At 43.5% G+C, this 17,316-nt stretch overlaps 2 protein-coding genes across 4 annotated transcripts; one reads left to right on the forward strand and one right to left on the reverse strand.

Moving 5' to 3' along the window:
- Nucleotides 1-662: 662 nt before the first annotated feature.
- On the reverse strand, nucleotides 663-9,011 carry ftcdnl1 (formiminotransferase cyclodeaminase N-terminal like 1). Of its 3 annotated transcripts, none has more exons than XM_085765889.1 (6): nucleotides 8,956-9,011; nucleotides 7,956-8,080; nucleotides 6,213-6,308; nucleotides 5,608-5,763; nucleotides 4,842-5,030; nucleotides 663-1,768 (listed from the first exon to the last, which is right to left on the reverse strand). In XM_085765889.1, exons 2-6 carry the CDS (start codon nucleotides 8,068-8,070, stop codon nucleotides 1,332-1,334), a joined length of 993 nt encoding a protein of 330 aa, XP_085622015.1. In that variant the 5' UTR covers nucleotides 8,071-8,080; nucleotides 8,956-9,011; the 3' UTR covers nucleotides 663-1,331. The 3 variants fall into 3 exon arrangements, with proteins under 3 accessions (XP_085622015.1, XP_085622014.1, XP_085622016.1); XM_085765888.1 differs by having other exon boundaries at nucleotides 8,848-8,981; XM_085765890.1 differs by lacking the exon at nucleotides 8,956-9,011 and adding an exon at nucleotides 8,863-8,881.
- Nucleotides 9,012-9,557: 546 nt separating this feature from the next.
- On the forward strand, nucleotides 9,558-16,738 carry c21h2orf69 (chromosome 21 C2orf69 homolog). Its single transcript, XM_085765891.1, has 3 exons — nucleotides 9,558-10,157; nucleotides 14,285-14,523; nucleotides 15,454-16,738. Exons 1-3 carry the CDS (start codon nucleotides 9,879-9,881, stop codon nucleotides 15,929-15,931), a joined length of 996 nt encoding a protein of 331 aa, XP_085622017.1. The 5' UTR covers nucleotides 9,558-9,878; the 3' UTR covers nucleotides 15,932-16,738.
- The last annotated feature ends 578 nt before the right edge of the window (nucleotides 16,739-17,316 follow it).

The following is a 17,316-nucleotide window of genomic DNA, read 5'->3' on the forward strand; positions in this document are numbered from 1 at the left end:
ATGAGCCTTATATAAGAAATGACTGGAATCATCTCGCCCCAGTTAATTCCTGACCTGTCCTCTGGCCAAATTTGCGTCCATGTTATTAAACGGTTAATCCTGTGCGTCATGTAGTTGCACTAAGTATAGGTTTTACAAGAAAATATTAGTTTTTATGTATGTTGGTGGTAAATGGCCATAAAAACGATGAATCCGCTGCGCGGGTTGGTAAGTTTCTCTGGGACATGTTTGGCGAAAACGCTGCCAAAGTGCTGGATGATTCTGTCCATGACTTGTGATAAAAATAGCTGTTTCACAGACACATATGGTTTCTCTCACACAGTGTCATGCGTGGTGAGGCCGACGGCGGAAAATGATGGGAAGAGACTCATCAGCAGAAACTCATCAGTAAACACAAGTGTCCAATTTGCTCAAAACAGGAAATGACACACGCACTGAAACATTTTTAAATCCACTGTGGAGGAGGATGTGCTTGGGTGTGTGGTTTTGGTGTTGGTTTGGTAGAGGAAACATTTAGAAAGAAAAGAAATAGGCTAATCTTTTTTCACTCAAGTGACAGATTGGGAAAGTACTGAGCAGAGGATGTGGAAATGTTATACGTATTATTTGATATATTTGACCTGTCTCAAGGAAAGAAAACAAGAAAAGGGATATTTATCTTTTTAAGTATTTATTGACTTAGGCTAGGTCAATTGCTCATTAAAAAGTATTATGTCTAAATCATTACACATAATCAGTGAGTTTGCTGTTACAGCTGTATTAATTACATGAAATAAATTATAGGGTTTTATGTAAAACTGAACAATTAGTACACATATTGCTGTAAACAATTAAAAGAGCATTAGTAGGCTACTAACTATTAAATTGACCATTTGGCAAAAGTTTTGGATTCATGCTCCAGTTGTGTGTATGGACTTGTAGTAAGAGTGAGATTGATGAGTTTTTCATTTTTTTCTCCAAAACCAAAAAATACAAGAGCACATCATAAAGCATGTGTGTTTGTCTGCTCTAATTATTATGTTAGCATGCTTGGCTAACTAGCCGCAGCACTATGCTAGCGTAGCTTTAAAAGCCACAGAGCATATCTTTAGTATTAGTTTGTGGGATTAAAGTATGGTAAATCATTTATGTGCCTTTATTCCATATTGTGTCTTTTTTATCCATTCCTTCCTACTGTATCACTATACGCTACTGGAAACTGTTGTTGCAAACTGTAAATATGCAGCCGTTGGAGAGCGTGACAGACAAATGGTCAGTTGTCATGATAATTAAAGTGACAATAAACACATTGTTTTTGAGGTTTTTCTGGTTTGGGCGACGATTACTACTTTTCACATGCGGATCCTGTTCCGCTCTTTCCAGAACTCTGCAATCCCTTGAGTAAGCGCCAACTCTGCTAAGCCCCTGCACTCGCGGGGAGTGAACCCCACTAACGCTGTGCCCTTTGTGCCAACCCCCTGCCTCCCCGCCAGCTCTGCAACCCTGGCTGTGATGAGGGAAGCCGGAGCGTGACAGTACGGCTGCCCTTCGATGCTGAAAGACGGCCAGGGTTCGGCCTCAGTCAGGTGACTGGGTGGGCTCCCTTTCACACTTTCCACATTACAGGCAATTTCCACAGCGCCCTCATGTGGCAAAGCCAGCACCTGCACCCCTGGTAGGCCCCCGGGGGTCGACTCTCTGATGGCCGTGGCAATGCTGCGCCCCATGGCCATGTCCTGCGTGTCGATGGTGACGTTGCAGTTCATGACGTATGGACTGGCCCCAACACCTGCAGCACATTACAAAGTGCAAAGAAACTGTTCAACATCATGAGTCTTGATTTCCTCAGGGAGAAATAACACAATTTACATCTTTGTTGAACTCACTGTCCCTCACACTGTCTCTTCTGCTTCTATTTTGGTCAATTATACTGCTCTGTATTTCCCAGAATTACTTTCATCAGATCCAGGAAATGAGCAATTTTACTTTGGAGCTTTCACCTATTGTTCAAACACACGGGTGCAGAAAGCAACAACGCTGTAATTAGTGCTTGTAAAAGCAAGACGGTAAGACCTGCTCGGGTCAAGGATTTTCAGCCTTTCTTTAAAACACAATGTGTGATAGCCGTATTGCATTATTATTCATCCTACAGTTGGTGGAGATATTGAAACATCTGCCATACAATATACTTCTCCCTGCAAACATGTCAAAGGAGGATTTTCCAATCTGTCTATGAAACACCATTGAAAAGGCATTAGAAATGCATTGGCAATGACTTGAAGGGGTTTTTGTAAGAATAACAAATTTTCCATGACCAAACAACAGTAATCCATGATAAATATAACACCAGCAGCTGTTTTGGAGGAGGTCTGTCTTCATACAGTCCTAACATGCCCTACGTACGATGAAAGATGTTTGGTTGCCGTCCATAATGGCCATGAAATGATCTCTCTCCCTAGAGTGCTAATGTGGCTACACTGTGAGAAATCGGAGAACAAACATTCAGCCAAAGCTAATTTTGGACTTAAAGGGATAGTTCAACATTTTGGCAAATTTGCCCATTGCCATAATCCCTATAGTTTTAGGAGTAGGTTCGTTACCTTTAATTGTCGGTGCAAGCTATTTTTAGAACGGCAGAGCTGCTCAGAGCTACGCTACAGAGGCTGATGAGATTTCTAACCTCTAACCCTCATCAAACTCATTAAATACACAATCCAACAACTCCAAAATGCTCTGGTGGACAAGTCGTGACCTGCACATTCACCACGCTATGAGATAATAACAGAATGTTACCAGACAGAGTTGTTTTTGAGGTAAATACAGAGACTGCTTGCCGGAAAACTGCCCGACGGGAACGCGCATCAGTGGTTTTGCATGACTTTACCTCGAAAACTCCATCTCGTAACGTTCCGTTATCTCATAGCGTGGTGAATGTGCAGGTTTTGGAGTTGTTGGATTGTGTATTTGATGAGTTTGATGAGGGAAACCAAAAAATCCCATTAGCCTCCATAGCGTAGCTCTGAGCAGCTCGCGGCTCTGCTCCGCCGTTCTAAAAATAGCTTGCACCGACAATTAAAGGTAACAAACCTACTCATAAGACTATAAGGATTATGGCAATGGGCAAATTTGCTAAAATGTTGAATGTCCCTTTAAGCATGATGACTTAGCCAGAGTTATCTTTGGTGGTTATCTTTGCCCTGGTTGGTTCACTGCCAGTGTCTCATGCGACTTCCAGGAAGTCTGAACGCTGTCTCCGTGGCCACATATCTAATTGTCATGCTGATTCACTGGATCTTTGTTGTTTAAAGTTTAAATAGCCGTGTAGCATTAAACCTCCTGGACTAAAGTTAAAATGGACGGGTGGACGGATGGATGTTTGGAATTTCAACCACACAGACTTGATTGGGTTCATAACAATTTGTCTGGTGTTGCTAAAGTATGATAGTGTTTTGCACAACACAACAGAACAATGAGAACAGAAGACTCTGTTCTCCGTTTCTCATAATGATGTTGGGCAACAAAGGAAATTCACTGTCAGTACGTAGAGGAGGATCAAAGGCTTGAAAAGACTTTTAAGTCTTTGAACATACACATAATGGGGTCGAATGGGAAAGTAGTCTCAGACGTTGCAACCCCACTGTACATGCAGGCGCAACTTAAATTAGCCTAACATAGAGGTCAGCAGTCTTCTTCATGATAGTGGAGCTACTGAACCAGACTCAAGAACCTTTGTAGGTATTTACAGTTAATTATCTGATTAGTGTGACATCATTAGGTTGCAATAATGACATTTTCACTATATTCTAATTATTTGAGATAGTGAATTTGGGGTTTTCATTAAATGTAAGCCATGATCATTACAATTCAAAGAAATAAAGACAGAAAATATTTCAGTCGAATGAATCTATATAATATATGAGTTTCACTATTTGAATTGAACTAATGAAATAAATTAACTTTTCCATGATATACTAATTTATTGAGATGTCCCTGTGTATCATGTGATTATTGCATTAAAGCAGAAGTAAGCGATATTTTTGTGTTAATATAAGTCTTAAATAGTTATATCTTCCGACAGCAATCACTTACATAGAGTGTTTGGACCGAAACACGGGTCTGTCAGTCACTCTGCTCTGCTCTGAGCCGAGGAGAAAACTTTTCTCGTATCCTACAAGTTTTATCCAATGAGGAGAGAGAACGGCATGAAGGGCTGTGTGTGCAGCCAAGGGATGCGCGTGAATGTGGTGACGTAGGGACGAGGACCAATAGATCCATGACGAGGGCGGGGGCTGCTAACTCCATCGGCTGACAAAAAGTTATGGTGCGTTCAAGGCAACTCGTAACTCGTGTTTTTACGACCTGTGAAGTCGTACCAGTTCGATCTGGTACGACTTCACGGGTCCGAAGTTACGAGTGCCCGTTATAGTGACTTAATAAGTTGTGACTTGAAGCTGTAATTTACGGTTTCAAAAGCCTACCTGGAACGCAGCATTAGCCAAAACGACCGGATCGCTTACTTCTGCTTTAAAGAAGGTATAATCAAAGCGGCAAATAGTTTAGATTTTGCCTTTGCTGGAGCCTCTTGGCCAGGTCATGTTTGTAAATGAGAATTTGTTCTCAAACATTTTACCTGAATAAATAAAGTTTAAATAAATAAATACAAATGAAAAAAAGAAAAAGAAAAGGTTTGAAATAAAGCATGGCAGGCCTTTGGCCAAACTGCAACAACAATAGCCAGATGAAGTCACCAGTATTGTATAATCCTGCCAGAGATGATGTAACCTTGCTCTCAGGCTCCAACCTTTACCTACAGCTGCACGCCTGGGATAACATTTCTGTGTGTCTCTGCAGCTCTGGCTCACCTGTGAGGCCGAAGCGTCTCTGAGGCTGAGGCCCCAGGTCGGCCCTGATCGCCTGCAAGTCTGGCATTTTCTTGAACCAGCCCATCTCCTTCCTCCTCTGTGCCAGGCCCCGCTGGCGGGGGGAGTCTGCCCAGCCAAACAGGAAGGCACTGGTGCCCTGGACCCGCTCTGTAAGTCCCTGAGCCACAGCTGGAGCCGGGGCAGGAACACAGACATGTCAGTTAACCAGCAAATGGAGCGCATGTCATCACATGAGCTTTGAGAAACACAAGAGCCACGAAAGCATGACAGACTAAACACACCTGAGGGGATAGAATACAGACAGAGGGAGAAGAATACGCACAGGCGGGCCGCTTATTACATGCATGCACACATAAATACAGTGATTGTTAGTGAGGGTGTCAGTAATTACTTGGCAATCCCTCCACACGCATTATTAGCATGCTGAGCGTTCACTTCAGGCATGCAGGTCACATGCTGAGTTCATGCTCATTATTAGCAACACACATGGCTAATAACTCAGCTGGTAAACCATGAAACTAATCAACGCAAAGATGTCACATGATCAGCCACCAGCTTATATACATTTATATCAGGCAGGTAAAAGTCAGTTTTACTGCTGTTTCATATTAAACCAGAAAAACATCCTCCTCTCTGTCATATGCAGGACAGAATACAAAAGAGACTGTTTCCTGGAAGCTAATGAGCAGATATACACACTCCTAAGTGCACACAAACAGGGTTACACACACAAATGGCATCTCACCCTGAGCCTCTTTAGCACAGTCCTCCACTCGCACTTCCTCCCCCAGGGGGTAGATGGGTACGAGGTCGATGGCACCCATACATGGATGGACCCCCGCGTGAGCCGACATGTCAATCAGCCCGCAGGCTTTCTCACAGGCCGACAGAACCGCCTCTCCTGTCGCACATCACAAGTTACATCAAACAATACTGTACGTCAAACATCCTGGCATAGTGGAGGAAGACCTGGTGTGATGTGTGGGACAGGAGACATCATGTGAAGCAGGTGGTCTCTGTGTATGAAAATAAGCTGATCTATTTGATCTGTTCGTCTTGAGCTATGATTGACAGCTTTGTCTGCACTGACAGACGGTTGAGTTATGCATTAATCAACGTTTTTTTTCTATGATCTCTGACTGAAAATGTTCATCCTGAATTTTTTTTGTGTTTAAATCCCTGACAAAGCTTATTAAAGGATTGGAACGCAGGGGACAGGGACTGAATCCCTACTGTAGCAGACGCAGCATTGCTACAACAAGCAGATGACAAGTAGTGTGCTAAGATTAATGTAGAAATCATATACACCAATGAGGCTTCAACAAGAAAACATAAAGATTAAATACTTACTGATGGAGTCGATGCTGGCCACGATGGTGATGACGGAGCGGTTGTAGTCATGATCATTAAAGATGTTCAGCACTGTGGTTCCCTCTCGTCTGACACCTAATGAATGACAAAAATACCTAATTTAGATTATTCTTTTTTATTATTACCTCATTTTTTATTCATTTTATCCAGATCATCTTTGTTCTTACTGTAATGGTCATTAATACTATCATTGTGTTTTGTTCTATGGCAATGGTTCTCAAAGTGGGGTCCAGGGACCCCCAGGGTTCCTTGAGAGGATTCAAGGGGGTCCCCAACTTTGAGAAATTATTTTTATTTATTTAATAAATTTTACCACATTTTCTAGATTTAAAAAAAAAAAAGTTTTTTTTAAGAAATTCTACCACTTTTTTCCAGACATTTCTCTACAATATTTCCAAAAAATTAATTCATCCATTGGCCCTAATTTGAACAAACATTGACTAACTAACGTTATTCAGTCTCAGAACAAATACTTGTGTTCTGGTGTTTGCTTCAAAATTTTGTCCAATGGGGGTCCGTGGTCTAATTTGTGTCAATTTAGGATTCCTTCATGTAAAAAAGTTTGAGAACCACTGTTCTGTAGTATCCCATGACACATTCTTATGTCTTAGGCCCACTGTTGGTCTTGGGGCCAGCCCTAGGGTTTTGGTGGCCCTAAAAAAGATTTTGTTTGTGGCCCCCAAAACACTCCAAGTGCAAACACCCCCCCAGTGATTGTGGCCCTAAACAACCGCATAGAGTATTTATGCCAGTGGCCGGCCCTGGAACTTGGTCTATAATTAACTGTTGTTGCAAACTGGAGAGCGTGACAAACAAATGGTCAGTTGTCATGATAATTAAAGTGACAATAAACAAAAATCTTTTGAGGTTTTTCTGGTTTACGCAGGCAACGGTTACTTTTCACATACGGATCCTGTGCTGCTCTTTCCAGAATTCTGCAATCCCCTGAGCGCCAACTCAGAGCCCCTGCATATAATCAAATTGGTTGATTATATGAATGAAAGATAATAGTACTATAGTCTACATTGTGTCACTGTGGTCAGAAAACCTCCAGGAACCACATCTGGTGTTATCGTAGAGGACGTGAGGAGAACTTGCTGAGGACTGATAAGGTAATGTGAGTGGAGGAAAATTAAAGCAGAAGTAAGTGGTCCGGTCGTTTTCGCTAATGCTGCGTTCCAGGCAGGCTTTTGAAATCGTAAATTACAGCTTCAAGTCACAACTTACGACTTTGTAGCGTTCCAGGCAACCCACTCGTGTTTTTCCGACCTGTTTTACCGGTGAAAGTCACTATAACAGCCACTCGTAACTTCCGACCGGTGAACTCGTACCAGATCGAACTGGTACGACTTCACGGTCGGAAAAATACGAGTTTCCTTGAACGCACCATAACAGTCCTCGTCCCTACGTCGCCACATTCACGGCGTCCCTTGGCTGCACACACAGCCCTGCATGCCGTTCTCTCTCCTCATTGGATAAAAACTGTAGGATACGATAAATGTTTTCTCCTCGGCTCAGAGCAGAGCAGAGTGACTGACAGACCTGTGTTTCAGACCAAACACTCTATGTAAGTGATTGCTGTCGGAAGATATAACTATTTAAGACTTATATTAACACAAATATATCACTTACTTCTGCTTTAAATATATGGTCAAATTACAGTTCATCAGCATTCAGCCTCATTCAAAACCTAAAACAAATGCTAAATATGTAATAACTTGCCCTCAGTGTTGTATAAAGCTGCCTTTGCCACAGTCTCCACCAGATCTTTCCTGCGAGCCTCAGAGACGTTGAGGAGACAAGCCACCAGTCGTCTGCCCAGGGAGCTGGACGCCATGTTACTGCAACTGTAAAGACACTGAGTGACTTAAAGCTGGACAGACTTAAGAAGAAACAAATGCTGTAAAAAGAGAGACCATGTCATTTCTTCAATGACGTGGGCTGAAGTCATAAATACTAAAGCACATTTGCTCAGTTCATACACTGAAAGGGCCATCCTCTATGTGTGACGTGGTCTAGCTTTATCAGTGGCTTATGGTGGCTCAGGTTGGCTAACTGTGTGCTTCTGTAATTTTGGTATCATTAGCAAAGTTATTACCCTGACTATTTGGCATATCTGTTGTAGTTTTTTAAGCTGCCATAGAGTTCATGGTTAAACTGTTTAATAACAACAGCCCATTCAAAATAAGTATTTGCCATCTGCAGATGCTCTGCAGAGCTGTCCTTAACACAGTGTAAGTTACTGCATAATTTAAATGCAAAACTAACAAGCAAACAAATAAAACATTCAGTGCACCCTAAATCTGCCAAAAGTAGTTCTTTAAATCTCCAGTGAACATACACTGGTGTAATATTAGGTTTGCTCTAGGTTACCTTACATTACAGCAACAAGGAGTCTCCCTATGACTCATCTGAAAGTTTAATCATTGAAGTGTTGTGTTGTTGATGAGGTCTATGGGATTTCTTCAACCATGAGGTGTTGCTCCATATCAACGTCCCTACTGAAAACATGTTCAAAGTCCAACCTGGTGACCACTCACTCACTCTGTCTGTGGCATACAAGTCAAAAACATGGCAAAGAACCTGAAATATCTGTGCATAAAGTGTGCCATACTTGCGTTAAATTGACCTGGCATGTGCAGAGCAATGTCTGGTTGTGATTACTCTGCGTGCACACCAGAGCACTAACTTCAATACCTGTGCTGCAAACTTATTCACGTACCAGATCCAACGTAGCCTACCACAAGAAGGTTTTTAGCATGTGTGGCTAGGTACCGGTCTTAGCAAGATGGTTACCTCCTGTTTTGCCCATCAAGAAACATCCGTCTTCTGCAAGATGCTTATTTATTTATTTATTTTGCACTGCATGGTTATGTAAATCTTCTTTACTGAGCCTTGTTTTGTTAATTATTTTTAAATAACTAATTCGATGTTTTTCCATAAATATGCGATGCATAGACTACTTACGTAGGGCACTGTATGAATATTGTTCATGAATGGTTTATTTTAGTGTTTTTTTGGTTTTTGCATGTTTATGACGTATACATGATTTATACTGATCATTTTTCAAGTTAATTTATTTATCTATCGCCTATCTATCGTGTTTTTTCCCCACACTCCTCGGTCCGTGTTCTTCGATAATGTTCGGTTGACCGAGTCGACTCAACAAACACGGAAGTACTAAGCAGTGTACCATCTCTACTTCGGTGTCTTTGTAAAACAACGCACATGCGCACTAGTGCAAACGGTTTGGCTCCCTGACAGCTACGCAGCTACGTCACTCATGAGCTACCGTCGACAGGTTTGTGACGAACAGCGCCTCTTTGTGGCCGGACACGACCAAAACTGTCAGAATATAATAAATGCTGGACGCTTTTCGTTTAAAACAGCCTCAACGCGAGAAAGACAACAGTAGAGAGACGGTATGTAATGCTAAGTCGTCTATTCGGAGCCATATAACAAGGTTTATCGGTGCTCGCCTTGACGTTAGCTGCGGATAACGTGATGCTGTGTTGCTAACAAACCCAGCAGCTCCAGTTTGTTGTGCAGGCAGCTAGCTGACAGCAGCAGCAGCAGCAGCAGCAGCAGCATGGAGTGACTGCGCAGGGAGAGAAAACGCCAAATCATTTTCTTATTTTAGAGTCCATGCTATCCGCTCAAGCCGTTGCGGTGGGTTTCACTCTAATAACAGTGGCCAAAGCAATGACCTCTGTAGCATCTACGGCTGAGTCCCGGGGGCTGCATGCGGCAGCCAGCCGGGATGCATGCAACGGGAACCCACGGCAGAGGCTGCAGAGGCTGGCCGCGGTGCCCGGGTCCGCCCCGAACCGAGTCAACGACCTGCTGCTGCTGCGGCCGGATGCCAACAACCAGAAGGAGAGGAGCGCTAACAGGCATGTGGTGTTCTTCCACGGGGATATTCAGGTGAGTGCGGCGGAGGGTGGGAACATAATCAGGGAGGGGATTCACGTTATCTATAGGGTCCACGACTGTCCCAACGGAACCAGTTTAATCACTTTGTGACAGTAGTACAGTGACAGTATTAGTATTAGTGACTATTTCTGCACAGGTCTGGTGTTTTTGTAAACAGCACAGCCTGTGGGATGATGATAGAAGATGAGGGCATTGAGTTCATGATGGCCTCCTCCTGCATCCCCAAACCTCCAGACAGCCAGTTTTCTAAAAACATCTAGGTTGTAGAAATGTTAAGATCACACTAACTAAACTGTAACCGTATGTTGACCCCCTAACAATAGCCCGATTAACAGAGACTGTGTGACTGTATTAACAATTTTCCTGGAGGTTAGGTTGGTTTGTTGCTGGTGGTCATAAAGTCACTGTATGTTTCTTTCACGTGCAGCCACATGACTCACTGAAATTACCCTCGAATGCCATAAGATATTTACAGGGTAACTGTAATGTATTCCTCAGATGTAAGAGGCTTTTATAGATTTAAACATCATGTGACACCTTATGGGTGTCACCAAAGGTTATCAGTGCGGTAAGGGACTTTTTCATTTTACTGCTTCATAAAAAAATAGAACAGCTCAAGGATCCATGACCTGTCACTGTGTGTGTGGGAAAGCACATTTAGACTTAGTTGCATTAGAATGATTGTTTCCCACATGAGTGTCAAGTGTAAACTGCACAACACTGTAAACTGTCACTTTCTAACACAGATTTGTAACTAGGGTATCACACAATAGCTGCTGTCAGCTACATTGGCATCAAGTCAGATGTATTGATATGAAGTCATAAGTGTCTAGAGTTAATCACAACATTCAACTAAAAGCAGCAGTTCCATGTATTCTCCATCACAATGTGCTGTGATAAAATTCAACATGTTTATCTGAGTGGGAGGGAGCTGACAGACTACAACACCCAGAATTCCACTGTGTAAAAAGTTTATCGTATGTTATTACAAAATAATTGAGACAACAACAATGCAGGATAAACTTCTGAAGGTTCATCCAAATATCAGTGTACAGTAAATAGAGACCTACAAACACACACAGTGATGTCCATGTGAGTCAGCAGCTTTTTAGTCTGTAACATTTTTAATATACCAACATCACTAGAAAACGAAAAAAAAGAGAGAGAGAGAACTTCCTAAATGCTTACAAGGGGCTACACCAGACCAGGCTTGGTGCTGGTACGTTCAATGTATTAACACCATTGACACCAACAGAACATTTAGCCAAGTATAGATGTGTCTGTAAACCAGCATTTCCTATTTATTTAACTGAGTAGAGCAAGACACAAGGATATATGTTCTGACACAAGTGGGTTTCCTTCACCTTTTTTTTTTTTTTTTTTTTAGTATTTTTTGGGCTTTATGCCTTTAATTAACAGGATAGTCGGAGAGTAAATGGGGGGAGAGAGAGGCGGATGACATGCAGCAAAGGGCCATCGGGGGATTCGGCTGCTGCGAGGACTAGAGCCTGGCCGGGACAGATGCTCAACCCAGTGAGCTGAACCAGTGGTCCTCAAAGTGGGGTCCAGGGACCCCCATGGGAGGGTTCAAGGAGGTCCCCAACTTTTTCTAGAAATTTTACCACTTTTTTCTAGAATTTTAAAAGTTTTTTGAGAAATTTTTTTACCATACACTTTACCATTATCATTTTTTTTCACTTTACTTTTTTAATTTTACCACTTTACTGCTTCTTTTTCTTTTCTTACCAGTTTCTTCTAGAATTTTTTAAAAAACTTTTTTTTTGAGAAATGTTACCTCTTTTTTGAGAAATGTTTGAATGTTTTCTGAGAAATTTTACCATTTTTTTTTCTCCAGAAATTTCTCTACAATATTTCCAAAGATTCACGCCATTGGCCCTGATTTGAACGTACATTGACTAAAAAAGTAACGTTCTTCCGTCTCAAAACAAATATTTGTGTATTTTTGGTGTTTCCTTCAAAATTTTGTCCAGTGGGGGTCCCTGGTGTAATTAGCCTAGTGTCAGTTTAGGGGTCCTTGATGTAAATGAGTTTGAGAACCACTGAGCTAAACGACACCACTTCTTTCACCTGTTGATGCCTATCTGGATACATCATCAGTGATGTTCCTGGAACCAGCAGTGTTTCTGATGATCCAACATCGTACGCCCTCCTCCAGGAGAACCCCGCTGGGCTGATCCCACCCCAGCTTGTGTCCAGATGGCTAGCTACTGCAGACTCATAGGCTCTCCTCTTCTCAGCCATAGACATCTAGAGGCTCTTTCTGCTGCAGCTGGCTCTCCTCACTCTTTTTTAGTGCATTTGCCAAGTGGGAGGGATATAGTCGAATAACTATCCTAACTATAAATTCACAACACTTGTTCTTCGATATGACTATACCGTATATATGGTTATATTTATGGATTTGGGATTCAGCCAGACATGCAAAGACTTACATAAGGTTCGGATTGAGTCACAAGCATGAAATAGGTGCTGTTGGTGGTTGGTTGCTACATTTACAGGAGTCTGGAATGTTTCTCTGCTGCTGCTCATAGTTTCCTATCAGATATTTGGCATAAATATGAAGATATTAGATTTTGACTGTTCTTTGGCTTTAAATGTCCCTGCTACAAAGAAACGTGGGATTACATTATGTCCTCTCTCCCTTTTCAACGAATGAAATGCACCACAGCCTTTGTCTTGACCATAAGACACTTGTGTAAAAGCAACAAAACATGTGTATAAGGAAAGAACAGAGCTGATGAAAGAAGAGGAGAGTTGCTGAACAAGAGTGCAGCTCAGATTTTTTTTTTTTTTTTTTTTTTACATTTACAGCGGGTATCAAACCTGCAGCTGTCAGATTATGCGAAGCTGTCTCACAGACTCTTTGTTTCCTTTTGAGGAGACACTTACTAATCAAGTGACAAAAAATAGAGGAGGCAAAGAAGATAAATGTCACACGTTTGTTTTTCTTTACTAATTCTTCTCAAGAATTAAAAGACCTGCCCTCATTTATTATGAAGTGTCTGCGTCCTCATCTGCAATTCATTAGGCCACTTTCTTAGCAAGTGTTAATATTCCCACAGTGTGCTGCTATTTCCCAGGGGACGTTCATATGCACAGGACGCTGTCACAGGGACGTATCCATATAAATAAAATGAATGAAGTCATTGTGTCCGGGACCACACACTGACAGTCTGACAGCAAAGTGAGAGGAAGCTGCTGATGGAACTAATTAAGTGGGCCAAAGATACACTGAAGTGTGTTTGACGTCTTTAGTCAGACTCACCATGGCTGTTACCAGCAGCTCCAACCAGTGTTCTCAGAGAAACACAACAATATATTCTGGAAACATCTCTGATTTTCAGGTTGTTCTCATGAAGCAATTTGGGACTAGGTTTGTGTTTTTGGTTTGTATTATATTTGAATTGTTTACAGGCTCAGTAACATGGTCAAAACAAAGCTCAGTCCTCTACAGACACATGAGTTTATAGTGCAACATGATCTTCATCTTGTTTATCTGGGCTAACTAAGAAACTAAGACAAACTGGAGAATTATTAAGGACACAAGTGGTGTTTATCAATCTAGTTGCCTTGATGCTCGCAAGGCCACCAACAGTAAGGGACCCCTCCCACCCCTTAAACAGCTTCTTCAGCTTCCTCTCATCAGGGAGAAGTGTGGTGAATGTGCAGGTCACAACTTGTCCACGAGAGCGTTTTGGAGTTGTTGGATTGTGTATTAGATGAGTTTGATGAGGGAAACCAAGAAATCCCATTAGCCTCTGTAACATAGCTCTGAGCAGCTCATGGCTCTGCTCTGCCGTTCTAAAAATAGCTTGCACCGACAATTAAAGGTAACGAACCTACTGCTATGACTATAGGGAATGGCAAATGGCAAAATGTTGAACTATCCCTTTAAAGGTGATGTGGCTGTACATTTGCACTATTGTGGGAATACATCCTGCTAAATGTAGTCACATTGCACATACAGTTTGCTTTTTTGCATTGACTTTGTCTTCAGGTCCTTTAATAACTTATCTGATTTTAATATTGTTGTTGTTTCCCCTCATGTTTTGCACATGCTGTGGTAGTGAGCCTCTGTCTGTGTGCTTTCTGTGCAGAACTTCCAGGAGGAGATGGCTCTGCAGCCCGAGGGAGCCCAGTGGCTGTCCTGGAGTCTGGAGCAGGTGGCCTTCACCCTGGGCCGACGTTTCCCCGAGCGACACATCTGGGTGATCAGAGCCTCGCGCATGTATCTGCACAAGTTCAGCTGCTACCACAACTTTGTGGAGAGCAACATGTTCGGGGCGCCAGAGCACTCACCTTACTCACCTGACTACGGAGCCTTCCACCATCTCAGGTTGGTGTTCTATGGAGGGAGGGATGGATGGATGGATGGAAGATGGAGGGAGGGACGGAGGGAGGGAGGGAGGGAAGATGGATGGATGGATGGAAGATGGAGGGAGGGACGGAGGGAGGGAGGGAGGGAAGATGGATGGATGGATGGATGGATAGATGTAGGGAGGGAGGATGGAAGGATGGATGGAGGGAGGGAGGATGGAAGGAGGGACAATGGATGGATGGATGGAGGGAGGGACAATGGATGGATAGATGGAGAGAGGGAGGATGGATGGATGGAGGGAGGGAGGGATGGACGGATGGATAGATGGAGAGAGGGGGGATGGATGGATGGATGGAGGGAGGGAGGGATGGACGGATGGATAGATGGAGAGAGGGGGGATGGATGGATGGAGGGAGGGAGGAAGAGAGGATGGGGGGAGGGAGGGAGGGATGGACGGATGGATAGATGAAGAGAGGGAGGGAGGGACGATGGATGGATGGACAGAGGGAGGGACGATGGATGGATGGAGGGAGAGAGGATGGGAGGAGGGATGGATGGATGGACGGACAGATGGATGGAGGGACAATGGATGGACGGACAGATGGATGGATAGAAGGATGGACGGGTGGATGGATGGATGGAGAGAGGGAGGGACAATGGATGGACGGATGGATGGATGGAGGGAGGGACAATGGATGGAGGGAGGGAGAGAGGATGGGAGGAGGGATGGGTGGAGGGAGGGAGGATGGATGGATGGAGAGAGGGAGGATGGATGGATGGATGGATGGATGGACCGATGGCTAGATGGATTGAGGGAGGATGGGTGGAACCTCTCAGCACATCTTGATCATGTGTAACAGCAGTGCTATGAAGCAGCTGCTGTGTACCAGGTGTTGTACCAGGTGTGTAGCCGTCAGTCCAGTGTGTGTGAACAGCGTGTCCCTGCAGGTCTCTGCTGAGCCACGGCATGCAGCGAGCCGACCTGCCCAACCCCCTGCAGCCACCAGGAGGCGCCGGCGGCGTCCCCTCTGGCTTCTCGCTGGCGCTGGTGGGCTTCAGCAAAGGCTGCGTGGTGCTGAACCAGATGGTGTACGAGCTGGGCGGGGCCCGGGCCGACCCGCTCACGGCCCCTTTCGTCAAGTGCGTGTCGGCCATGTACTGGCTGGACGGGGGACACCCGGGGGGCAGCGAGACCTGGGTGACGGACAAGCTGGTGCTGAAGGAGCTGGCCGCCAGCGGGGTGTCGGTCCACGCCCACGTCACCCCGTACGAGGTGTGCGACCCCATGCGGGCCTGGGTGGGCCGCGAGCACGGACACTTCATCAAGACCCTGGAGGAGCTGGGGGCCTGTCCCAGCAAGAAGCTGCACTTCCAGGATGAGCCCCCCTCCATCGAGAACCACTTCAGGGTCATTCAGGAGTTCTGAGTTTGCCCCCCCCCACACACACACACACACACACACAGAAACCTGAGCTGATCACTGAGCGCTTTAGATGAGCCATTAGAGTGCAGGTTGTGTCTTATTTGCTGGTCTTACCTCAACTTTAGGTGATTTAAGGGCTCAGAGTTTAGAGCATGTGACAGATGTGGGTGTGTTAGACTTTGTACTTTCTTTCTACGGCAAATTGCACTTAATTTGAGGTGGAATGATCATGGCGCCTTCCCCCTTTTCCCCTTTGGCCCAGAGTAGAGTATGCAGGTATGAAAAAAATGGATCTTTATGGTTCAGTGTCTTCCTGCTCTGATATTTTACTCTTAAATGTAAGCTTTTCCATTTGATTTTGGCTGCAGAGCCTTTGAATGATTCATGTTGTTTCTGATCAGTTTTGCTCATAAGGGAATTTCTGTAATTTAAGGTGTAAATGTTAGTGTAACATTGTGACTTATTTAAATAGTTTAGTTGAGGACGAGCAGCTTATTACATTCTAATACTAATGTTGAGCTATTTTAGACAGGTGAATGTCTGAACGTCTGAACCCGACTCTCAGGTTCAGGCTTCAGTTGGTCTCAGCGGTGATTCTTGATTGTACTTTTAACTGTGGCTGACTAATTAAGCCGAGTGCCAGGTCATTCCTCCAGCTTGACCCTGAGGTCGCTTTTCCACCACTGATTTGTTGTTTTACATGTCTGCTCTTAAGCTGCAGACAAAACCAAAAACTGGCGCTTTATTTTAGTAGCATTCCTTTTTTCCTTAACGTTAGCCAGCATGTTATGCTGCCATCATGACAAATATAACTGCTTTTCAAGGTGGAGAGTGAACTTTCAAATTCAATATTACAATAACAGTCTTCTTTGACACATATTTATCAGCCGGTATAATAACAAACTGTACACATCATGTTGTAGTTTTCTGCTTTCAATTGGATCTGGTCCTCACATCTATGTTTATTTTGGAAATATACCAAATTATCTTAGGATAAAAGTTGTAACTAGACAAGATGTAATGATGTTTACAATGTTAACTTTTTTGATAAAATGAAACAAGAAGATATTTTAAGTACTAATTTTTCTTAATTAATTTGTTTATTCGTTTTCTTGTTCTCATTGTTGTAAGGGTATGTTCTATCTTTATCTATGTTCTGTACTGTTTTTATCTGACTGCAGCAATGTGCATTGCATAATGTCAAAATACACACACTTGCTTGTCTTGTTGGAGCTGTGTGGTGAAGTCAAGTGTAGTGGCTTGCTCAGGTTGGACAGCTGACTCCCAGTCAGCGCTGGCAGCATGCATATGAATCTGTGTCAGCTTTTTGCACTGCGCCGACGGCTGCAGCTCTTTTTTGCTGAATGTAACTTCAGACCATTCCATTC

This window comes from Trachurus japonicus, chromosome 21 (assembly GCF_045865225.1).
Source record: "Trachurus japonicus isolate A0001 chromosome 21, Traja_1.0".
Taxonomy (NCBI): domain Eukaryota; kingdom Metazoa; phylum Chordata; class Actinopteri; order Carangiformes; family Carangidae; genus Trachurus; species Trachurus japonicus.